At 38.1% G+C, this 26,618-nt stretch overlaps 1 protein-coding gene across 1 annotated transcript in view; it reads right to left on the bottom strand.

Annotated features, from left to right (window-relative positions):
• The window catches only part of PTPRQ (protein tyrosine phosphatase receptor type Q), a 108,978-nt gene that overhangs the window by 46,455 nt on the left and 35,905 nt on the right, over positions 1–26,618 (bottom strand). The window contains exons 20-26 of the mRNA XM_074167564.1: positions 20,281–20,446; positions 19,525–19,815; positions 18,970–19,245; positions 18,035–18,186; positions 16,314–16,455; positions 14,094–14,363; positions 3,891–4,223 (exon numbers count right to left, since the gene is read on the bottom strand). Of these exons, the coding sequence (XP_074023665.1) occupies positions 3,891–4,223; positions 14,094–14,363; positions 16,314–16,455; positions 18,035–18,186; positions 18,970–19,245; positions 19,525–19,815; positions 20,281–20,446 (1,630 nt within the window). The remainder of the gene's footprint in view (positions 1–3,890; positions 4,224–14,093; positions 14,364–16,313; positions 16,456–18,034; positions 18,187–18,969; positions 19,246–19,524; positions 19,816–20,280; positions 20,447–26,618) is intronic.

Here is a 26,618-nt window from a genome sequence, read left to right on the forward strand (position 1 = left end):
ACCAGCTCTTTTCTTCTCTTTTGCCAACAAAAATAAAGTGTGAGTTTCAGACATTTCATTTTATAACCACCTAGATTACTTTTACCGATATGTAAACATTTATATCTTAAATTAGGCCATATTTACTTTCCAATGTTTAGTTCTGAGAGAATGAAAGGAACAAAGAAAAACAAGTTTCAGGCAAAACCTGCCAGAAGAAAGGGCATACAACAAGATATGAAATCTCATTGCTTTCCACCACACAGAAACATTTCTTTAAATCTACCAAGCAACTGGGTATCAGCAAGGATTGGGAAAGAAGGTGCTGAAAAGAGAAGCATAACCTTCTGCCCCATGCATCTATGTCCTAGCCTTCATGGGACACTCAAACATCTGGGATTTTCCTTTGTATCTCTGTATATCCTGGCATTAGGAGACTTGGCAGTTTTCCAAAAAGCATTGCATTGTGTAACTGTACAAGATCCAAAATGAGGTCAATGATCTCACTGTCATTCACTTTCCACCTAACACTGACCCTCCAAAGTGATTTTTCTCTTAGAAAGCACAAGTTTGCCCAATCTTATTCTCCTTATAAATGTAAAAGTGAAACTCAGGGTAAGTGCAGGTGTGAAGGAAAAAAAGTTTCCCTAGCTATGGAAAACATTTCTTGCCCTTTTCCTTACTGTGACACAACACTGTGATCTTCTGTGCTGGTAACTATATAAATCTAGGTTATGTTGAAAATATTTCATCTTGCAGAGTAGATTTGCCTCCTGGGTAATCCATCAGCTAAGTAATAACAGTGCCATCAAACTACTTTATGAGACAGTAGGACAATTCCTGCAAGGATAATCTGCAAGACAGGAGGCTGAATAGTTTATCTGTGTCATGTGAGAACTGCATTGTACTGACCAACCAATAACATTTTCCACGGAGTAACGTTATAACCACTTTCAGTATGGAACACAGCCATTATTTTTTGTTTGAAACTTTCAAATGAGTTAAAGAATCTTAAAAAGAATTCCTGTAGCCTTAAATTTACCTTCATAATGAGCAACTGAAATAAAAACCTAAGATCCTCACTTTAGTCACTGGATATTCAGAATTATTAAGTATTTCAGCTTTAGCACAACAGTCAAATCCTCAGCAATTGTAAGAATACTTAGGGTTTCTGTTATATATTTTTTGCTGTTGTTGAAGTTTCATCTCTTTATATTCTGAGTACTGAGTCTAACGGTTTTCAGCTTAAATGCTGTAACTTCCTGAATATGACTATAGCAATTATAGTATTTTTCTTAGGCTTGAGAGAAACACACATTTCTGAGAACCCAATTACTTCTGAAGAAAAATCATTTGACTGTTATTTCACAACTAAGGTAACTTTTCCTTTGGCAGAAGCAATGTCTTACAGAGGCATTTCTTGAAAATCAGAAACAGTGGCTAACTTCTGCCCTCAAATCTGCAAACACAACTCCCATTGATTTTATGGGCTAAGTACTTGGGCTATTTTACATAGCAGCTAAGCGCCCTTAAGCCCTAACAGACCATGTCTATTGGCTGTGTACCAGCAGGCTAATCCAGATGATGCTTGGCCCTGTCCACGAGGGAAAGGAGAGGGCGACCGACACCTGTTCTCTGGGTACACTCCACAAGGCTGCCCAGAGCGACGGGTCAGTTTTTTGTGCATCCTGAATTTCTCTTCCCTGCTTACAGGCAGTACCCTTTGCGAAAGAAAGAGGGGAATGAAGGTTTTTTAGTCTGTTGAACAATATTTCTAAGGAATACTCTTTGGAAAGTATGAGCTCAGGTAGCTAGAGACCTGCCCTTGCTAAAGATCAGCCGCTGCTCAGGGAGGCTCCCAGCACCGCTGAAGCACACTGGAGCTGCCAGCTGGCTACCCAGCTGTGACATGTCACCTTCCTCTTTGTCTTCCTCCTCAGCTGATTGCCATTACCCCAGGAAACAGACCACCACCCAGCCACGATAGCTGGAACAGTGCCCACGCTTCCTTGACTCCACAGTGGTGCGTTTTATAGGCAGCTCATCCCTTGATGTGTCGCTGATTTAGCTCACAGGAAATTTGTTGCTGCCCACTTCCCTCAACACAGACACAGGGCAGCAGCCCCAGCCACTTGGGCTGGAAGAACTGGTGGAACTTTTTTAACTTCTACCCCATCACCGTTTGTTAAACCAGCTAATAGAGCAGACAGGACCCACTGCTGAGATCGACACTGTACTGACATAGAAAGGGCTTGTGCAGTCTAGTGAGATTTTTATACTTTCAACTACCATCTCCTCCTGGGACTGAAAGAAAACTAGGTCTTATGTAATCTAAATTATCGCTGTCCAGAAAGGAAATCATAAACAGGTTCCTACCTTTATGCGATTATATGTGTTTTGATTATCTGCCGCTTTGTCCAGTTTAATTCCCTAACTTTCTAAACTCAGTAACAATTTTTTGAAGAGAAGTATTTGCATATGTCAGCAGCTGAGATCTATCTATCTAATAGTAAGAAATCTCCCTAGAGCTGTTGGCTCAAGAGTTGCACAAATTCTGTTAGCTATTTTCTGCTCCATCTGCAGTTATATTTTTTCTTGATTTTTTTTTTTTAACTTTCATTTAAAATACTGCATTAATTTATAGGCATGGCATCCCCATGAGAACCACTGGACAAAGAAAGTAAGTGCAAATGAGAATCACTCTGCAGATGATTTCAGTGCTTCTCATTCCAAAGGACTGCTTCCGTGCTTTATGAGAAAAATAGGCTGCTGCGATGCTTACTATCACAGTGTCCAAATCTCTTTGCCCTTTGGGACTTAGAATTTCTCTATTGCAATTTCTTATCTGCAAATGAAGACGATAATACTTCTTTACTGAGTAGAAAAATTGTGAGGTATTTAAGAATATATGGCGGGATTGCTGTACAGATAGTACACAGATACTATGAGTAGCATTATATACAAGCCTCCTGGATTTACATCATGTGACTGTAAAAACATGAATGGAACAAAATAAGTCTGTGGACCGTTGAATAGTCCTTGGTACGCAGCTGTTTAAGTCCTTGGTATCTCTATTATGATTACTTTGGAAGGGGAAAGGAGTGAAGGAGCTGTGATTTAGTCAGGCCACTCATGGTGGTTCTCAGTTGTTCTGCACAGGCCAGAGGCTGGATCTCAGATGTGCTCTGACCTCAGCTGGCTGTGGACTGGGAGGGAAGGTCATATGTCAACAGGACAACTTCCTAAATAATTTGTTTCACGTTCCCGTCTCTCAAATATCTAGTGATGATTTATCTGTGACAACTAACTCTTCTCGTACTTGGAAACTGAAATCCTCAGCTGGGGCATGACAGTTCTAATATGTGTCTCGGCAGTCCCGTAGGTGTTACACAGCTACTTGATTTGTAATCTCTTTAGGTGGATATGGTGGAAAGAAATCTGAATTCCTCAGAAACTATGACTTAAATTCTATTGCCAGGAATGTACAGGAAAATTTCAGGAAAGTGTTATGACATTAGAGAAGCGACTTTTAGTCAAAGAATTGAAAAAAGAACTACTTTTCATTGACAGACCCCACATGGTCTTGGATTGAAAATGGTGTATCAACCCAAAGTAAGCAAAATTCAGACTTACCAATTCTAGATGTGGAGTAGGGCTGAGGAATGAAATTGCTGTTGGGTAAGCAGTAAATATAGTAGAGCATCCAAAAGGCATTAAAATCTGTAGTGCCAAGTATGCATACCTCCCATATGATTTATATAATGATATTTCATACTTGAAGAGTTGCAATAAATCCTTATTAACTTCACCAATATTGTAGATCTATGAAGAAATAACTTTCTACCAAGTGGTTTTGCTTATTTAGGTGAACATCACATTGATTATGACACATGGCAAAAATCCTTACTTACAGCCAGGAAGAGTTTGTGTAGAAATCCAAGGTGAAGAACTGCCATAACCAACATTCGTACTGGCAGCAACTGCAAATCTGTACCACCTATATTTTTTCAGTCCATACACTGTCTCTTCTATCCAGTCATCCACTACATTTTCATATAAATATTGATGCATCTCATACTCAATACATTCCTTAGTTTCCCAGTCACTGCAGTGGATCGACTGTAGCTGTGTAGTAATCTTGTAGTTTTGAAAGTAGCCAAGGATAGATTTCGGCGATCTCCAATTCAAGGTCACACTTGTTGATTGCACATTGGAAAAAACAATATCCCTGGGAGCACTAGGAACTACAAATTAAAACATTTGTAAGATATCTTCATTCGAATGAAAAGTGATTGCAACTATAACCCTTTTATCCACTGTTAAAAAAAATAAAATTTTAAGAAGCATGTCTAAAGACCAAGATTCAAATTCATATGGTAAATAAGGAGTAATTCCATTGGCATAAATCACACTGTACATATAGATGTGGCGTACATTTACTATAGCTTTTGAAATAAAGAAAAATACTTTTAGGTGTGTCATGCAGGGGCAGCTTTGAGAGGTGTGACATTGCTGTTGCTACATTTGGGGCTATGTTTCAACTGAAGGAGGGAATATCGAGCAAAGTTATTTTTGGTCTACCCATAGCATCTTTTACTGCTGTTGCTAACTGGGATTCCTCACCTCTTGTTTAGAAATACTCTTTTGTCTCCCTCTCTCTTGGTAACATATGAAATCCTCAAGCAACACCTCAAGGTTTCGTAAGTGTCCTCTTTCACCTTCTGAATGGAAAGTTTCAATGCATGCAATATGTTTTTCTATATAAGCGCTTTACAAGCTGTTCATCAAACAACAAATTAAAGGAACACCAACAGGAAGAGCTAAATAATATGGCAATACAAAGCAAGAAAAGAAACTTCCGATAAACTTTGCTCCCATGTATTTATATACATATATGCGGGTACACACAGGTTATATTCATGTGCATGGAGACAAAAGTAGTGCATGTATGTACATACACATACACACATGCACGCACATTTATCCATATCTATATTAAGCCAACTGTACTTCCAGCTCTTGCAGACTGTATGCAACATATGGTTTTGTGCTATATCACATAGTCATACAGTAAGCTAATATTATCGCTAAGATTCTGTAAGATAATACTAATACTTTCTGTGGCAAAAACTGTGCAGGGAAATCAGCTCAGAAATCATTTTGTGCACTTAACTTTAAAAAGTGCTTTAGAGTCTTTGGGGGAAGAAGTATCGCTGGTAAAAGAAAAACACATGATACACCCTCAAACTGAAACTGAAGAAGCCCCAAGGCTTACGTAAAGAATAAAAGGATCCCAGACCAATGTTACTGGGGAAGAAAGAGAAAACCCTTCATTTTTTTTTCAGCCTTGTGGGAATATCTGATCTCTGCTTTCATCTGCAACAATTTGTTTATAAAAATAATCATAATATAACAAGCTGAAGCCTCTCCACTAAATATGGATATTTAACAAGAGATGTTAATTCTGAATCAAACTAAGCTGTGACGATGAAAAGGTTGAGAAAATTCAAATCCCTTCAAATGAGCCCAAAGCAGGTGGAGCCTGCAGGAGAGGGCCCAGGGAACAAGAACCATTGATGAAGCTTCCCCTGTCCTTCCCCTCAGCTCTAAAACACATATACATAACATCGCAGCAAGCAATAGCCCCATATGCTCCCACCCTGCTACACTCTAACCAGACAGAGAACAAGAGCAAAATTTCTTAAGAAAAAAATCTCTGCTAGAGACAACTTTCATCATTATACTCCATGCTATTAGAATTAAGGTTGTTTTGCTCTGTTGTTATTAGCATAAAGTACGGAAAGGAGTAACTATAAGAAAACAAACCAATCAGGCAGCAACAATCTTGCTTGATCACAGTTTGGAGATGCAATACTCTATCCACTTTCAAAAAAATAAATGCTGCAATATTTTCATAATAGCTCTATAAACTGTATTTGCTACTTTTGTAAATTACAAGAAAGGGTTTAGTTTGACCTGTAGTTAATGGAAAATAAATGCAGAGAAATGCTCAATAGTTACTATAAAAAAAAAAAATCTGTATTTTTTCTTAAAAAATCCTCTAGTGTAATATAAGCTATTAATATCTGTTAAGGTACTGCAAAGAATATGAATCTTACACACTTAATTATGATGATGATAAAATGTGAGATAAAATGGATAAAACTATTTGAGTGAAATAAAAGTTACCACCTAGTCGCACTCTGAACTTGAATTAAAGTATTTTTAAGACCCAATACTATATATTCCAGAAATTAAAAAAATTAAAGAGTCAGCAATTCCAAAGACATAAGCACAGATAAAAATTAAAAGAATTTAAGAAAATTCAATTCTCCTCCTTCTCACTGAGAGGGGAACACTCTTTTTTTGATAAGGGATATGACTTCACCTTCCGAGGCACACGACCCCAGGAACTCTTGCTGCGATAGGAACAGCCAGCATCGGCAGGTTTGGAATAAAAGGGTGAAAGTATGCAATATGGAGATGGAAACCACTGGCTCTAATGCCTCTTAGTCTACCATTACAAACTTCCATCTGCTCAAAACTGATTATTGCACTATACTCCAATTTAAATGAAAGACTGGATCAAATACTGAAACAGGGGCTTGGAATAAAGTAGATAGCAACTGATTGCTTGCTGGGTGCCAGGAAGAACATGGAAAAACACCTTCACTTTCTCAAATGGGCAGCTGGTAGAGCCATGGCTGGCACAAATGTAGTCTTTGCATCACCTAAACCAAGGCAGGTTAAAGAGGCTAGTCACAGGCAGAAAGAGCAGTGCCCTTGTTCTAGCCAGCATGGTGGGCTTCTCTTCTCAAGGAGAGTGCTCTGTTCCCTCAGTTTCAACACAGATGATGCCATCAAAAAGAAATGAGAGCTAGCAATGTTGCAGTAAAAATGGAAAAGATGCTTGGCAGCTTTACAGAACTAGAAGTGATATCAGGAAAAATAACAGTGACTCTGATTTGTGGGCTCTCACACAGAACAAGAAGAATCTAATTAAGGCAGCCTCCATGAGCTCTCTCTGTATTTGATGGAAAGAGACAAACTCCCAGCGCGGGGGAAAGAACAGGGTGCAGGAAAAAGGAAGTTTCTCTTTCCATCACTCCCCTGGAGAAGTGTCCTTTTCCCTGATGACTACAGAGGGAATCCATGCAAATTACTCTCACAAGGCTGAAGATAGTGTCCGTCATCATCCCAGTGAGGAATACTACATCAAAACCACCATTTTGAAAGATAAATTTGCAGGTATCAAGGTAAGAGACAGATTAGACAAGTACTTATTCCTTCCTACAACAGCTTTTATTCTATTTTATTTCATCATTTTTCCAGTTTACTAAGAGCCATACATGCAAAATATTTCTAACCTACAGAAGAAAGGGTCAGTCAGCAGAAGATGTAGGAAAATTTTCTGTCAGTGCTTAGACGGATCTTTAAAATGAAATCAGAGCCTTAAACATTATTCAGTTTAAAATCTAGTTCATTTTACCTCATTGCTTACATAGACAAATCAAATATAAATGTAATCCCTCATTAGAACAAATGAAAAGATGTGACCTGAATCCGAAGCAAATCAAAGGTTTGCTCCGAAGGCGGCAGTGAGGAGCAGTGACACCCAGTGGCACAGCCTCTCTTGCACTTGATGATTGCGTTCAATGAGACAATTTCAAGACAACTATGCTATTGGGTTACAGATACAAAGAGGATTACAATTACTCTGGCATGGAGAATCAGGTTTCCATTCCTCAAGAATGACTAAAATTCCCCCAACTTTTTCTGTCCACAGATGGTACTGATTTGAACAAACCATTCCATGCTTCCTAGAGTAATCATGCAGCTTGTGTAAATTTTCTAAACATGACTCAACAATGATGAAGTGATCACTGTTCACACTAAAAACAACTAAAGCCAAAAATCGCATCTTTGACAATTATTCTTTCAGATTAAATTGGAACTGTGACAAAGATTTATGTATCTGCTGTTACACACTGCTGCTTTGATACGTGCCGAACGGGAACTGTGTTATTATTCCTGGTTTCCAGAAAGGTGCACTTAAAGAAAAGGCATGAAAAAGGCTGTGTTTGTGGTGGGGTAGGACACTGATTGTCTCGAACTGTGCTCTGATTAGCTAACTGGCATTCTGGTGCTAATCCCATATTTAAATTTCCCAGGAATCACAGGTAGGACTACTTAAGTCTTTCCCTATTGAATTATATTGCCTTTGCTAAAATTCAGCTAGCTCTGGGAGTAGGGAGTTTTTCAAAGTCTGAAATTTTTGGTGCAATGTACTCTATCGTTTTCCATTTAGTAGCTTTTAATTCAGCTTCTGAAAGCTAGCCAGGGAGCTGGCACAGAGGCTGGCCATGAAATGCTGGTGAATTCAGTTTCTGGACTGGAGGAGGAATGAGGTATTTTCAGGTTCATCCACCATTGTTCACACGATGGCCAAACTCCAACAAAAAGTGCCCGAAGCCAGATCCACATGGGATTTTAAGCTCCTAAAACCTATTTACGTGCCTGAACTCCTACTGAAGTTAACAGGAAGCTAAGCACCTAAATAGAAGTTACTTTCACAGATCTTGGCCCCGGTTCCCTACGCCCGTCTGGCTGCAATGCTAATCAGCCCTTCCAAAGCTGGGGGACTGCTCTGAGATCAAGTTTTCATTTGAGAACTTAAAATGAAAGGAAATTCCTGGTAGAAAAAGCACCAGGACCGCGCAAAGATTCAGATGGAGTTGAACTGGGCCACTGCAACTGGCTTAACTCAACAGAAATACTGGGTAGAAAAAAATCTTGGTCACAATGCAGAGATAACCTAAGGGCAGCAAAGGACACACACAAAAATCTACTGAGAAAAGAGAGAAGTTACGGCTTTCTGTAAAGACCTCTGTGGAAAGCAATGACTACAGCTGCACGGGCTGGGGAACAGAAGAGGGTAATATGATATGGCATAGTTCCTAACGAAGTTAATAAAAAAAGTCTGCCTACAGAACAGCTGCTTGTAGCTGGAGTTTGGATTAAAAGAACAGCGGCAGTCTAGAAGTCTGTTGGGTGGTATTAAGAGCATCAATAGGAAGAAAGTGAAGAACAAAGTAGAACAGATAGCAATGGGCACACAACAAGAGTCTTCAGAATATGGAGACATCTGAAAAGAAAATGAATATTCCGTATTGATTATCTCTATTAATTTTTTTATTGAAAGCTTAGTTACCCAAAGGAGTTCCCTGGGTTAAACTGATATCCCTGATCATACTAAACAGTACTCTAGTATAGACTGCTAATTTCAGGGAGACTCATCATGATAGAAAAGTCCTGCTCATTATGAGCAAGGACACTACAAACAGGTCCCAAATGATTTTGCTAACATGAAAATGTAAAAATCCTGTAGACTATTTTTCCCATGACTTGGGACTGATACTATCAGACATGCTTTAAAGGAAATTGCACAGTTGAGAACACGTTTTAAGAAAGTCTCCTTGGACTATGTCTCTTAGTCCTTAACACATTAGAAATTTCAGTCTCTAACTGGGGTCAAAGCACTGAAAAATCAAATTCTACATATCTAAGGAGAAATGTCCACCTTGAAGCTAAGCTATAAAAGTAGTGAAAAGCTGTTAGTATTCCAGTCTGAAATTAAATAAAAATGCTCAGCTTTCCGAAAAATGGGACCATTGTCTGCTTTTCAGCAAACAATTTATTTTACCTGAAAATGTTTTCAATGTCAGCTTTGTAAGTATATGTCACCACCATTTCTATACATTAATCTAGAGTTGACCTAGTCCTTAAAAAAATATTTCGTTCACCCTACACTATAAGATTCTTCTATTTTTATCTACCTCCTTATAAAAATAACTTCAATGCAATTTCACTGCCAGCAACAAAGTGATCATTGCATTTGTCTAGTGAAGATTTGCCATAAACATCAAAGCCATTAACTGACATTTGGACATACCAATTAATCAGAAAACATCTAAAAAAAATTAAAATCCACATTACATTAAGAAAATAGATACCTGGTAAAAAAATCAGTTTCAGTCATCTTGGAAAGAAGTGTTCCAAAGAGTCTTATGATTTACTCCACAATTCTTTGATGCTTTTACTTTAATACAGTTTGGAAACATGAACTTGCAGCATGGACAGAACATATGAAACACACTGCTCTTATCTGTAGTAGTGACAAGGACACTGAAGCTCTTCCATACCTAATGCTGTGGCTCTGCAGTAGCTTGATTCCTCTGGATAACCAGGGCAACACACTGCAGTGCACACTGCACTGCACATCATGCTTGGGGCCCTAAGGACCGCTTTAGGGTATGGACTTAAATATTTCTTCCAGTACTTTACGGTCATCTGTAGTTCTCTTCACAAATTAATGAGGAAATTCATGTAACTCCAACTCATAGAACTGCCATGAGCTGCCATGTCCAAAGAAAAGGATTTATGGTGAAGGGAACAGAGTATTTCCTTGGATACGAAGAAATCTTTACGCTCACGCTATGTTTTTTGCTCCTCACAGGCCTGGATGAAAAAAAGACCCACATTTTCCAATGGGCACATCCATCCGGCAGGTACAAACGTTGAAACTTTAAAGGTTCTGCTGTGCAGATACTAAACACAGTTTGTGCACAAGTAACAACAGATGATCATAATTTTCTACCTCGACACCAAAAGACCTAAGAAATTTTCCCATTACCAGTCCTTTTAGGTGCTACTCGCCTTCATGCACAAGGCACATTTCTGTGTATAGCTGCAAGTTAGTATTGGCCAGCAAAATTAAGTACAGATTAAATTAAAAAAATATTTCCTGGGCAAATTCCTAGCCATATTTCTTTTAAATCTAAGTTATGAATGAATCTCTGTTTAGCAGAAAACAAATGGCAAGGACTGTCCCCGCAGTACAATGGGGGCCTCGACCTGTTCCAAGACTGTATTCAGCTATAATAGCAATAAGAGGGAAAAATTGCTCAGCATGTCTTAATACTATAATCAATATGATTAATATTTTCAGAGAAGAATAAAAACTCTATGAAGAAAAATCTAAGCCCAAAAAACATGAAACTGTTTTCTTTTGATTATTCATGCTTTGAACCCCCCAAGTGGTTTTTAATTGTTTTATTTCTGTTCTTAACTGAATGACTATTACACTTGCCCCAGACTTGTGAGTGAACTGAATCTTCACAGCTTTAGTATGCCTTTTGGAGAAGTTTCCTACCATTTTATGGCTCTATCTCCCTTCTAAAAGCTCACTCAACCTTAATGAAATTTCATTTTAATATGTGTATTTTCTTGAAAATAATCAAAGAATAGCTATTCTAACTCATTTATGCATGTGTACTTGCTATATTGTCTTTCATACTCTTTATGAAATATTTAAATACAGAGTAATATTACCACTACAAAGTTGACAATTTTTATAACGTACTGCAAGCGGCAGAAGTGGTTTACCATGCCAACGGAGATTAGACACAAAACACTACTAATCTCCTCATAAATTTAATCTTCATGATTCATGTTTAATTGTACCCAGATAGGAACAAATTTACCTCAAAAAAAAAGGCAAATAATCTTGCTAAGAATGTAAAGGTCAAACACTATGCAGTGAGACACGGAGCCAAATTCGATTTCACTTTATGTCAGAAATAAATGCATTGTCAGTGACTCAGTGCTGGCTACATATTCTGTGACTAATCTTAGACCACCATAAATAAGAAACTGACAACAGCTATAAAACTGTTTCCATTCCCAACCATGAATCTCCAATTCCTAGTACCCAGTCACCACAAAACAATTCCTGCAAACACACAGTAAAGGAAATGTCCTAATAATAACTAGTTTGTTGTAAATATGACTAAGCAACAACATGTAAGCCAATGCTAAAACGGAAAGAAAGGGTCTGTGCAGTGTTTGTGGCAAAAAAACCCCATGTATTGTAGTATCAACCCTTAGGAAAACTCTCAGTGATAAGATACATAACCCACATGTTGTTACAAAATAAAGCCTGGGGGTTTTCTCCAGCTAGCACGACTCTATGTAACGTAGACCACAACAGACTAGCAGTCTGTCTCTCAAGCTCAGGCTTAATATCACATCCACAGTTTCTCCAGGTTTTCCTCAAACACTAATTCATAGCCAACCCAAATTTTTTCAGAAATCCCTGTAATTAACTTTCCCAGGTTCCAGGCTTCTTTAGCACTCCTAGAAGCCTCTCCCCCATCCTCCAAGAAGTGAGGTACTTAGGAAATCTCCTGGTCTCCTCTGTACCAGAGGGTAACATGCCCCCTATAAGACTATCTCCAAAACCTTCCAGTTTCGGATGAGTCCAGTTTTCATTGTGCATTGGCTCACCTGTCTGCACACCCGTTCCCAGCTTCAGTTTTACTCGAGCTCTGAGTCAGGGCTGGCTGTTCAGCTACCCTGATTTAAAAGAAAGGGTGGAGAGTTATGACTGCAGTTGAGAAGTGCACCTAGGTGCACACTCACACACATGCACGTTCACTACCACCATTAAGTTTACTACACTATTTGCATCCAATACTGTAAGATACGAGTATGCTCATCTCTTGTATTTAATCAATGCTTCCTTCAGAAGTGGATTTTGAACCTGCTGATAGACAGAAGTTTCTGAGCAAACAAGAGAGTGGATGACCCAGGCAGAAGTCTTAAATTGTCTAAAAGCCAGATTGGAGGGGACCAACAGCGATCAGAAAATGGCAGAATTTGTAAGGGGGCTGTTGTTGATCAGGAAGCCAATTCAGAGAGGACATTTTTACCAGGAACAGGTATGAATGGGCCACCTCATTGTTCAAATGGGGGATGTGGCCAGGCTTTAGTGGGATGGACCTTATTATGAGGAGGGGCAGTCATCACAGTATAGCCCTGGCTGTTTTCACAATGTTGGCCACATTGCAGCTGTAAGGGGCTGCTTTCCTTGTCCTCAGTTGGAGCTCAGCCATTTGATCTAGAACCAAAGCAGTAGTAGTTCAGCTGACAGTACAGGTGTGGTCTAGATTCATTCAGACATGCACATCTGCAAGTCTAATTTTAAGAAATGTGGAAATCAAAGCTCAGAGTGGGGCACTAAGGCTTTGTGAACAGGAGAGATCCAAAGGCTGAACCTGAAGAGGTGCATGCTGATCAGGAAGCTACCAATAGGAAGTCTAAGCATAAGGGTAAGTTTGATTTCCTCCAAGTTTAGATGTCTGATTCAAGTCCACATATTAGAGCTGCCCCTCCCTCCACTTGTCAGCCAGAACCTAAACCCCATCACTGACATAGACTCTTCTATTATTTGACAGAACTGAGCAGAACTCCCTCGAAAGAGATATATGAATGAATGCTGCCACTCATCTTTTAAGATATTGAATAACTTAGTAATTAAAGTATTATGAAAGTTAGGTTTGGTTCCTCTTTTATTATTTTTATACTGAACTATCACTGAAGAAGAAAAAAAAAACAAGAGAAATAATCCCACAAGCAGAAATTGCCCCTAGCTGGGGAAGAGAACTGAAACAGGCATTTACTTCCTGGATTGGGCATTGGGCTCCTCTCCACTTCCAGTTTAGAAGCTAGGTACATAGGTATTTACACAGAAGCAACTCTGTATTTTGCACAGAATTTCATCTCCGAGTGCATAAGGAAGTTTCAGATTCCAGATGAAAGCCTAGCCAGGATTGAAGTGTGAAGTGTGCATGGAGAAAGAAAGGAAGATAGATTTTGGGTGACAATTTTTGATTCCGATGCCAAAAAAACTGCCTACATTTTTCTTCGGATTTAGCTCACAGTTTTCTTTGTTGTTGATCCTATTCATCAAGAGTTAGGATGAAAGACTGCTGGGAGAAGTTACATGCACAAATTCTGAACAGTTTTATTGTTCTCACCACAGAAAAAGGTACTCTCTCTGTGCTTTTTTAAATGGCAATTAATTTCATTCTCATTACCAAGTGTATTCTAAAACAGGAGAAGGAGGAAGCCCTGTCTCTCCTCGTCCACTATTAGCATGAAATTTAAACAACAGAAGGATTTAGCTGCCTGAATTGAAGTAGGTGTTTCAGGCCTGCTTGTTTCATGGTCATCATTTAAATTAAACAAAAGAATTAACTTGAATAATTTGTTACCTTTTTCAGGAAGCGTACTGGCATTGCATAACTGTTCTTCACCATCACCAGCAGATGTTGCAGCTTTTATTTTAAATTGATAAGTAATATTGGAAAGCAGATTTCTAAAAGTATGCAGTGTATCATAAGATGAAAAAATTGTAGAATTTCCTTCAACTGTTATGATGTAATGAGTAATTACACCGTTGGATGAAGCAGGAGGGTCCCACTGCACTAGGATCGATTGCCAACTCGTTGCGATACAATGAACATTCTGGACAGCGTCTGGTACTTAAAAGATACACATGCACCAAAGATTAACATTCCCACACAATTAAAACAGTAATCACAGAACAATATAGTCAGAGAAGCAGACCCAGTCTTCATAGCAAGGGTCAAACATTCCAGTGGCAGAAAAACTGACACTATAAAAGAAACACATTGAAAGAACAAAAATGTATCTTTGTGCTCATTAGATGGTTCATTTCCAACTACTATGAACATGATTGATGCTAGTACTTGAAACAGAAGCAGCCATATATCTGGATTTATCCTAGTTGTGTGCTCCAGTTTTATTTTCACATCTGCCCATATTTTCCCCATGATTTTTTAATCAAAGTGTAATAAAATATACACAGGAGTGTGAAACCCATATACATACTCCATGAGAGCATCAACAGCAGAAGTTCCTAATTTATGTTAGTTTTGTTTCTTTTAGGCACTGTATCATATCTCTGTCCTTTCATCAGAGGCACAACCCGAGCAGAAGTAATTGTGCAGGTCTCAGAGCTCTCATGTCAATGCTATTACCTTAGTGTTCCCCACCTCCTTGCTGGTTTCAGCAGGAGAAGTTTTTTTAAATGCTCGTAAATATTCAATAAAAGGTAGCAAGTACTATACTCATGCTGAAAATAGAGCAATTATCTCTATTTGAACAATTGGTTAAATATAACAATGAATTAAAGTATTTCAGAAAGGGCTGAAGTGAATAAAATTAATACATAGTGAGGGGTCCTGCAACCTACTTCCTCTATCGAAACAATGCTGCAACTAGCTGAGCATAAAATCTGAGAAAACGGTAAAATGACTAGGACATGCTTCTGTGGGCAATGTCTGTCCAGCACTTCTGAAGAAGGTACCACCGGTATGGAATGTCAGTGATTAAATGAGACAATTGATGGATGACCACGGCTCTTGGGCAGGACAACCTCCAGCTGCAGGGATCCAACAGCCAACCTGAACCAGTTCAGTGATGGTCTGGATTTCTTATAGTGTTGTAACTGCTGGGTACAATAAACAGCATAACTTTTCCAACAACCCCTGTTTTATCACCTCTGGAAAGAATATCTCACTGGAAGTGTGGTCTTGAAAAGCTGTAGTCACTATATGGGAACTTTTGATACCGTTTGCTCCCATTTCTGTCAGTATAAAGGAATCCAGGAATTCAGACACAGCCCCCTAATCCATGCTAGTTCCCTGACACTGGCAGACCTTGCAAAGTACATGAGCCTGGGGATTGCTCTGACCTGGCAAATGAGCTACAGTGTTCCACAAAGGCCAGTTTTGCAAACCTGCAGAGCTCCTGGGCTCTCTTTAGTGAATGTTGAATATTCACTTTCACATGATAAATTTTTTTATTTTGAAACAACCTGCAACCTGAAGAGACATATAGAAGGCACAAGACAAAACTGTACATAATTAATTAATTAAGCCAGCTATATTGCATAGTCCTCCCCAGTTGTCAGGAAGAATAAGATCTAACAAATTGGGATATTTAATTAGTGGCTAGCTTCCCTTCCCAAAATAAATTATAAAAAAGGTTAAAAATTTATACTTGTTTAATACAATTTCCAGTTCATTTGCCAATCCTTTGTCCAGCTGCTTTTGATACTGCTAAAGTTTCAGTTCTTTTCACAGGGATCTGAATTATTGCTTTGATCTACAAAGACTGATATCTATCTAATTTTCCTCCCTTTATCTGTGATGCTATTAAAAGATTTATAGTAGCCATATAAGCCTCTCATTTCAGATGAGGACATTTCTAATTCTACACTTCCGACATCAAACTTCAAACCCAGCCTATCCGGTACAATAGGAATGTGAATCGGCGTTACACAGGCAGAAGACAGTGAGATAGTGTTAAGTTACGGGTTTTTTTGAGAGAAGAGGAAGGCTGTTGTTCAACCATACAAGGAAAATATATATAAACAGAATTCCAGCTTAGAAAAAGTCACGTCTAACCTGATTCCATCGTTGTAAACTGGACAGCATTACTGAACTGATTGCCATTCCCAAGCTTGGTAAATGCAGAGACGCTGACTAAATAGGGGCTGAATGGTTCTAATCCAACAAGGCTTGCCTCGTGGTTTGAACCTGAAACGTTCTTAAAGAAGGAAAAATTATTAGTACGCAATTAATCTGTGTAAACATTGTGGGCCTCACCTTGAACCCACTGAAATGAAGGGAAGATTTAGAGTCTTGTCTCTGCTACTCTGAGTAGCTTTCAGTCAAAGTAGTTCCTGAGCTCAACGAAAAAGAATGTGGGGTCAAATTCTTCCTTTCCTTTCTCCTCTCCTCCTTTCACTGTGGCTTGTGAGGAAGACATGCCAAAGGATGGTATCGTAATTCCCATAGCGTTGTTAGAGCAAATTAACTCCATACATGCCTTTTTTTACCAATACTGAAAACTTTTGTCACCTCCACATCACCACATCAACCCACTGTTACCTTCTACTTCCTTACTACATCTCTGCAGTGGAAGAGGTCACAGCTTCTCGTTTCTTTTAGTTTACCTGAGCCAGACACACAGTTTTGAAAAAAGCTGAAAACCACAGTTCAGTTCCTGGTAGCTGTTTTTCCCAGAGCATGCAAGGCATATTTTGTGTAAACGTTGAGAGGGCTAAAATAGTAGCAGGGAAAGAGCTGAATTTCAGCAAGAAAATCTGGTGAACATCTTGTGGGATCCAAGTTCTGGTGCCTAACTACAACATGTCTATACAAATTGCTCTGCCTGTCCTGCTGCCACAACCTAAATCTAATTTTTTGCTCATATAACATTACAAAACATGAAGAAATATAGGGCATAGCAGATGCATTCAAGTGTCCTGGCCAGTTTGTGTATTCTAATTTGGTTTGAATCTGCCTCAGATGGACAGTGGAGAATAATCTTTGGTGGCCTCCACAAGCACCCAAGGAATGTGTTTCCAAAGGCAGTAATGGAGCTCCTCACAGTCCTGCGTGCAGTGTACACTATATGTCTTAAACTCATAGCTACTGCAGAAATGCCTTTTTCCTGCAGTTTTTACACATCTTGGGTGAATAGAACTGAGTGCATAGTTTCTAAGCCTGAGACGCAACCCTGGTCTCAGCTTGCTGCCCTTACAGCTCATGGTGCATTTCTTGATGCCATCCAAGCAATCAGATTTAAGCAGACATAAATGCCTTAATCAATTTTTGTATATAATTTTATAGCATCTATTTCAGTTAATTTTTTTTCAGTTATTCGGTAAAAATTTAAAAAAAGCAAACCTCTAAACAATTTTTAAGTATTTTAAAGTGTTTTTCAAAGTGACTAGGAAAGTCTGTCTTCCTTTTTGAATCTTGAAAATCCACAGTTGCTAAATAGTTAACCAAAGGCAGCTAAAAAATAAGTAACTTCTGTAATTTTCTAACATACATTGAAATATGAACTAAAGATTAATAAGGCTCATCATTAAAGAAATATTAGAAGGTCAAAGTAAATTAAAATCTAACAATTTTTTTCTGTCTAGTTTTAAAAATTTAATTACAGGCATGGTGAGAGGGTAAATAAACTGTCTTAACACACAGGAATTTAGAGGAGCTTCAGAATTCTAGGACCATGACAGACATTTAAAGTATTTGTCATATATTTTGTTCCTAAAGCATGAAAAAAGTGTGTATCTGCCCCCCAAAAATTTAAACACTGTTAATTATAAACATACCTGATAAAATATTTTTTCAGTGTTGTTTTGATAGATCTTAAAATTATATCTCATAATAACACCATTTGGCTGAGGACTTGGATCCCATTTTAGCCACACAGAATCTGCGGTGTAGTTGGTAATGGCCAAATTCTGGGGTGGAGCTAACGGCACTGCAAAAGAGAAACACTCTTGAGTTCCAAATTTCAAATAATCCAGACAAAACAAAACACTTTGGAGAAGCAAGAGAATATATGTACATTTGTTACCATTTTTATCTGAACTCAACAAAATGGTACTTCATTGCTATTTTAATCTTTTTCTTTCTTTTTGGCATGAAAAATTCCATTAATCTGGAATACATGTTTAGTCAGCAAGGGATCTTCTTAGAGAGCTAAGAAATCTATTCATCACTTAAACATCCCCATTGTTAGAACTAAGGCATTTAATGGAGGTTGTATTACGTATATTACTAGAATGTGATATACTTCGCTTCCTACATGATATACTGAGTGCAACTCAATATATATTTACAAGATACGTCATTTACCATGCAGGTGAAAGGAGGTCCATGTAAAGGAAAACTGAGAATGTGTAAGAAATATTTCCATGTTTTATTATTATTCAATTACGTGGGGGGATGAAAAGAAAGGTATTGTTGCTTGCTTCAAAGCCCCTGACACTTGGCAAACTGTAACCCATTCCAAAGACAAAAGACATTTCTCCTTTTAGTTATTTTTGTATTCCTATGCAGAATGTGACCTCCTCTTGCACACTGTGGTGGGAGGAGGAAAACTCAGAAAAGACTTCCCTTGCAGTTTTCCTTTTTGTGAAAGCTTTTCACACACAGACCAATGGAAAATTGATCCTTCATCTCAAATCTCTAAGGTCTGATGTTCAGATCTAAGATGGATAGGGCCAAAATTTCAAAGTTGGCTACAACTGAATTTGCTCACCTGACTCATCTGTGTAGAATTGAAGCACAGCAGATGGACCAGGTCCTTTTATTGTTCTTGCAGCTGCATAAATGGTGTATAATGTGAATGGTAGAAGGTCTTCCAAGATGATAAAATTATTGGTGGTAGAGAATGAGTTATTCCTTTCTGGCCCAAATAAATTTAAATCATAACTTATTATAATACCACTTGGCTTAACAGGAGGGTCCCATGAAAGCATAACTGAGGTAGTTGAAAGATTGGAAAACGTTTTGATTATAGGTGCTGATTCTGGGACTACAGGAAGAAATAAGAAAGAGAGAAACAAGGATAACCTCAGAAAAATATGAGTTACAATGAAAAATGTCTTTTAACTATCAGTTAAAGTTGTGCCCTGAGTGGAAAATTCTATTTCATGGTCTCAATGCTGAAATGCGTAGCAGTTGTTTGTGTCATTGTATAACAAAAAAGCTTTAAGTAACATGAGAAAAGTAATAATTTTTTTTTTATTTTATAAAGCGATTTAGTTTTTTTTTTTCTATGTTTCCTTAAGAATGAATAAAATACTTATCTTACCATCTTCATCAGTTCTTATATGCAGAGTTAGAGCGTATAGTTCAGAAGATCCTTTATCAGTGGCTGGTGTGATTTTCAGAATGTAATCAGTATATTTCTCCAGATTGTCAAAAATGATGCTTGTGTTGTATGTAAGGAAAGACAATATCTTATTGGTTCCCAGTTGCAATAAACTTAGAGAAACATGAAAGAAGACTAAGCCATTTGGCTGCAATGGTGGAAGCCAGCTTACATTTACAGAAGATGAGGAAATGTTTTGATAGACCAGATTTTCAACAGAACCATCTGGGACTACAAGAGATAATAAGCAAAAAATAAACACATGGATTATAGTAATAAAAAATCCAAAACTAAACCAGAAATAAATGCCCAAAGTAAGATTAGTTTTTAAATCTTGTTTGCAATATTTGTACAACTTTGTTTCGTTTATGTTTCATTTTCAAAAGCAAAATATTTTGAAGGCATATATGAAAAATCATCCATTTTAAATTTGATTAATAAAATACTCTTAATGATGTTTTAAGACAGTATTTCTACTGCTCTTATCCAAATAAGAAGCTTGTGAACTATGTTCTTAGTACTACAAAGCAAAGACTCTGGTCAAAATGTCTTCTTTGCAAAGAAAAACACTGCAGTGTTGAAAACAGTACTTACTGGATTTTTTTTAAACTTTGCCATCATAACAGTAAAATAATTTTAAAGCTAATAAATGGAAGTACTGATACACACTGAACTTTAAAAAAGGTATTCACTTACTATCCTGATCTGTATATACATCTATTATTTCACTGGTTTTGTTTCCATCTCCAAAAGCTGTGCTTGCAGTTAACCACAGAGTATAATGGCTGTATTTTGCCAAGTCATCCAGAACTGCAGACTGGGGCATATTGACATCACTGTCGTTACCATAACTTGTGAAATTCTAAAGAAAAAAGAAAGTGTTGTCACTGAAAATGTTATTTATTCATTGATTTATCTTTCTAGTTTCCCATTTAGCCATCACCATGCGATATTCACCATAATGTTCAGGAGACATAAACCTTAACTCTGACTCCCAATGGGTCCTGATTTTTACTGAAATACTCAATTTATTGTAAGATGTCTATTGTTACTTCTTGTAAGTACTACCGAGTACCTAATTCTGTTCTTGTTGATCATAGTTGTCAAATGCCAGTCCATCTTTTTTTAAAACACGTTAAATATGGCACAATGTAATCCATATTGCATCAAGAAAACAACAAAAAAGCTGTTAATTGTTCATAGATTACATGATCACACATGTGATTCCCTTGCCTGATCTGCATGAAGCAAATCAAAGGACTTCTCTCACTTTATTCCATTTTTATGAGAGTAGATCTTAGAGAAATTTTCTCATTCTGAATTTAAAACTTCAGTGGCAGAGATCTCACCACAACACTTGATAAACTGTTCCTTTTGTTATTTGTTCTTTACATTAAAAACATGCCATTATTTCTAGCGCACACGTCTATACCCAGTGGATTGTGTTAAACTGAAGGAACTGACAGAATTTATTTTCCTTGTGCAGTTACTTGCTAACTAAAGGATTGCATGAGAACCAACTCCCATTTTCTTTTGAACTATATAAAAAAATTCCACTAAAACTGTGACTGTTACAGTAGGTTAGTGCTCTAGATCAGCCCCTCTGAGGAGGCCATCCCTGTTTGGAATGAACCATTTTGGAAACTGAAAAGGAAAAAAAAAAAAAATCAGGTTAATTATGTAAGGCCAGCTATACCACATAACCAAATGTGTCAAATAACCCACTGCTTTATGGAAACCTGACTTAGATGATCCAAAGCTGTTTGGTTCATGATTTGAAACCTGTTGAGAGGTCATGTACCCCATACGTATATTCAGGTCAAGCACTGGGTAGGAAGACAAAGCTTTAAGAGTCAGTATCGTTCCCCTCCAGCAGCCACATTGCCCTGTTGAGCATATGGCATGGGCAGCACTTCTCAGGACCAAAGAAGTCCTCCTAATTTTTCTACACAGCAATATTTTCATGGTGAGCTCGATTTTGTCCAATCCCCTGATGAATTGCCTAGTACACATTCAGTTATTTGGCCTGCCAACTATTTTTGGTATTACATCTTATTCACATCCTCCATCTCCTTAAAATCAAGCTGCCTTTAAATTAAATTATTTCCTAAAAAAGACAGGCTGATACAGCAGACTTACTAAAACAGGAGGAAGGAGACAGTAATGTTTGCATATTTAAATTCAGAAATACGACATATAAACACAGCATACTAAAACCACATACTAAAAAATGGGTTATATTTCTCTTGAAAGTTCCTACTGAAGAAGTCACTGTTGTACACTCTATCAAACAGTTGAGTCAGTACTGTGCAAGTTGATAGTTCAGTATGCAATCGTGGTGTTTGTCACCAATATCTATCAATTTAAATATCTAACATAACCACCAATATTTTTTTTGTACAGGCAAAATTGTTTTATTACTGCAGAAAACAATAGGTGACACTCATTCATTTCCGTGAGATTTTTACACCAGTATCTGAAGACCTAGTTTTGCCTACAGTCACTAGTGCTCACATAGCATAAATAAGTAAACAGTTTGTTTGGCAATGAAAATGTGTTTGTTTTGACTGCATCAGTAAAATTCCACCTTAATATATTACTCTCTTCTAAACATAGATGGAAGCTCCCACTATCTTCATGTAACTAACTGAAAAAGGCTGGGAAGAGTTTTGCTTTACACTTTGGTAGGATAAGATACAGAAAACAGAGGGTCAAATTCTAATTCTAATTTCTGGTGCTCAAGCACAGTATGACAGAAAACACCTCTGACCCAGAAGCATCATTGTAATACCCTCCTGTTATTGTTATTATTAGATATTTTAAATATTGATGATTAGTAATTGATACTAATAATATCTAATAATAATATTAAAAAAATGAATTCAATTCTCTGAGTTTTCAAGATAAAAATGTCAAAGGTATTGCATCAGGTTTTGATTCTAGATTGAATGGGAGTTTATTGGTATGAACAGCTGAAAATCCAATGCTTAGTTTAAAAAGCATACCTTTACAATTTAGTCAGCTGTCTGGCAGCTAAGGACTCAGTGAACCAACGTGAATGCTATAACAGGCTTTTTGGTGCTTCAACAAAACCTGCTTTAAGAGGTAGTCCCCTTACTATGAGGAGCCCTGGGGGCCTGGGGACTACCTCAAACTTCTGATATGACAAAATATTAGAGAAGAATGAACGCATAATTAAGACTAAGGGTGAGCAAGAAGAACTGTGTGGGTACAAACTAAGAAAAGATGAAACTTGCACTAATTGTACCCTGGGGATAGAACACTATAGGAAGTTTTACAATTAACTGTGGCTGCAGATGAAAGCAAACAGCTCAGGATCTTTGGCTACAGCTGAAGAAATTCTTCCTTCTGTCCCCTTCTTCATCCATACATGAAAGAAGTTTTGACATAGCAAAGTATCAGATTATTAAAAGCAGCTAAGTGTAAGCAATACACACAGGCCATGAAAGTGTCAGCAGAAAGTAGTATCTTCTTCACCTCAGGAAGCAGCAGAAATTTCCAGTGGCGTAAAGCTGTAATTAGTTGTACACAGACAACACAGTGCTGCTGTTCTTCAGTGTTAACCATTTTCCCCTGTTCTGTTTCATTCTTCAGGTTCATTGTCTTGCACTGTTGTCTTGAGATAGAGCATCATATACTTGACTCTGGCAACCGGGTGAGAGCGGTCACACTGAGGGCTAATCCAAGCCATCCCTCAAAGAGTGCAATGCACACTGTTCCAGTACCAACCTAAGTAAAGATATTTCCTTTTTGCATGCTCTACCATTCAGAAGTCATCTTTTAAAAAATTTTGAGTGTATTTTAGGGAAGTTCCCCTTTTATCCGTATTTTGGCCATATTGGTGAAAGAAAATGCTTGATTGTTAAGTTAATATAGCACGTTGCTTGCATCCCTTGTGTGCATCCTGAGGGCAGACAAAGCCAAATTTCACTCTGAAATGTATTCAGTCATATTTGCTTAGGTTCACTTGAAGTACAGAGGTTGGATGATTTGGAGTCTAATGTTCAGACTCCGGAAGCGTCGTGGGTTTTTCTTCTCTATTTAGCTCCTGGTTCTCCTGTCTGGTTTGGCAGAGCAGGACAGTTGTCATCTGTACTGAAATTCCTCCACTGGAGAACTTTCTCCAAGCATGAATATATATTTGTCATTAGCACCTTTCCCACTTTCTCGCTAATCAAAACACAAGTATAAAGAGATTGAATGAGTTTATTCAAGTCAATGATATATCTTATAGATCAGTATTTAGCAATGAGACAATTACTTCCATAGAATCTTTGACTTCTTTCCTCCATAAGACTGAACAGTACAATTACTTCAAGCACCATGTAAGGAAAACACAGAGTAAAAACTGCAAAGCTGCTATTGCAAATAGTGAAAGCTCAAACTGTAAGGACTCCAGCAGTGTCACAGAGAAGTGAAGTGAACAAGAGGTACAGTGCCATGTCAGCTGTGTAAGAAGTGCCCATCGTCAGAGTAGGTTCTATATCTTTACTGCTCTGGGGCAGAGGAGTGAGCATAAACCAAAAAGTAGCATTTTCCCTAGACCTGTGGCAGCAGAAGACGAAAGATAAAGCTGAATTTGAACCTAGCCTTGTGCGAGAGATGGTTTCTTCTATTTGCCTACCAGTCATTGCGCTCTCTCTGACACTTTTACAACCTGTCAACATCCCCATAGAAACAGCCCACTCATCTACCAAAATCCTCAAATCTAATCTCCATCACTAAATTTTTCCTTCTGCGGTTCTGCATCACAATCCTAGGTCTGAGCATCCCAGGCCTTCTGACTGGACAGCTGCAGTGTGATTTTTCATGTAGACCTGTACAGCAAAGAAACTATACATTATTTTTCTGCCCTAGGAAGGTATGTAACTGGGTTTCTTTTCTCTTTTTAAAGGAAAACTGTTTTTTCTGCAAGCTTCTGCATCATGTCAAGGAGTAAACTGCATTCTTTATCTCAGGTCTTTTGCTTTCCCCCCGAACGCTTTACTCTGCAGCTACTGATCTCCCAGTTTTAACACTGCTATTCATAATCAGTGTTTTATATTCATTAGGTTTTATTATGCCTGAGGAGTTTGAGAACATGTGAAAAGGGACAGCTTGAGTCAACAGAATAGTAGTGAAAGAAGTGATAGAAGTTTTAGTATGACTTTTATATGTATGTCAGATTATGACAACACTGGATGATGTTGATTAGCTCGAGATTCTTCAGCTGGGTTGCTTTTCAGACATGCTTTAAGACTTGGACGTCTGTTACTATGTCCTGACAAAGAAGCAGATGAGACTGGCAAAGAATGGCTGCCTCCAGCTGTGTGTCTGAGACAGTGGGGTTCCTAGAAATGTGAAAAGTTCACCTACTTTTCCAATTCTCCTGTATGGTTTCTCAAATTCAAAATACAGTTTGGACAAACATAAGCAGAATGGTGACCAAGGTGTAGAATATTCCAGCCCAGGAGTATTTATTTCTAAATGTGTGAAATACAAAATTTATCAACAGATACTGCAACTACATGGTTATACTTCTAAGTTACAGATAGTTGTATGTTAACCACACTCATAGAGCTTACAACTGTCTGTAAATGTCATATATACATAATATATCTACACATCAGGCTGGCTTCCACACATGCATTTCTCTGTTGTGAAAAGATTAATATAAAATATCTGATAGGAGGGAGAAGGGGAGAGATGTTTTCTTCTCGTGTTTGAAACCTGTCTTGCACCTACAGGAATGCCAAGGTACAGAATAGGAGTGCAATGTAGATACAGTAGTTGCCATGCCAAATAGTGAATGGAGGGGCCTGTGAAGGGCAGAGGGAGTTAAGGGAAGCAGACAGATTAGGAGTGGATCATGATTTGAGAGATTAACGGTGATCTCCCAAGAGACAGATGCAACAGCATCTGAAACCCGTCTTCTTGTAGCTTTCTGCAGTGGAATGGGTTAATAATCCAAGCTGAAAGGGTGAAAATGGTAGTTTCCACACCTAGAAGTAGAGCTACTGTCAGCACTTTTCTGCCATCCACCACATAATATGCCAAAACAGCAGCAACTTCCACCCATGCCACCATCGTGTCCTTGCCCAACTGCGTCACACGATAATGAAACTGGACCCTCACCTTCCTGGGCCAATGCTACTGTGCTCCATCTTCCCTATCTTGCTCCTTCATTTCCAGAGTCCTGGGCACATCCAGAGGGATTATAGCTCTCAGTGTAACAGTTTCACCATATTCATTGACCTCAGAGTTCCACCTTCCTAAAGGCAGGAATAGCCCAAGTCCGCAGTCCTCTCTTAAAGTTGCTTGAGTTGTCCAGGAATTAGATAAATGTAGACACTCTTCATAGGATGAGCTCGTTCAGGTAATGGACTGGTGTAAATGTTTCTCCAGGGACTTGTTAGGCTAAGAAAAAGGCTACTGGTACAGCACTGTGTGCAAGCAGAGGCTGAAGCTCTGATAGTCTCATCAGAATGGGAATTCATGGCACAGTCCTCCTTGCATCTGAAACTATGCAGACAGAGCCTGGCAGCCACACAGCTTCACAGAAGTCAGAGAGTGTATACACTGAAGTATGTCAGCATTATTCAGGCACAGGTATTTGTAAAATTTGTGAATCTGTTTTACTCGTTATCCTCAAACACATATGTACCTTGCACTAGACATATCGAGTATAAAGTTATACAGCAGAGGTAATTTTTCATGCATTAGTTTCTTCATTAATTGATATTTCTTTCTTTTCTTCCACATGTGTAAAGCTTGTAACCAAAAAACTGTAAAGGAACCTTATTTCTTCTTATTATATTTCTGTATTGTAAAATATTCTTAGAAAGGAGAACAGAAAAACTATACAGTTTATAAATGTGGTGCACAATTAAGGATCAAAGTAGCACCAAAAATCCCTACATGGAAATGTGTGGATCACCAAAAAATATAAATAAAATTTTATTTGTCTTTTGTGCTTTAACTTAGGAATCTCAATGTCTTTGTTTCAACATACTAAACAGTAACTTCCTTTAGAG

The sequence above is a fragment of the Numenius arquata genome, chromosome 2 (assembly GCF_964106895.1).
Source record: "Numenius arquata chromosome 2, bNumArq3.hap1.1, whole genome shotgun sequence".
In the NCBI taxonomy this organism is placed as follows: domain Eukaryota; kingdom Metazoa; phylum Chordata; class Aves; order Charadriiformes; family Scolopacidae; genus Numenius; species Numenius arquata.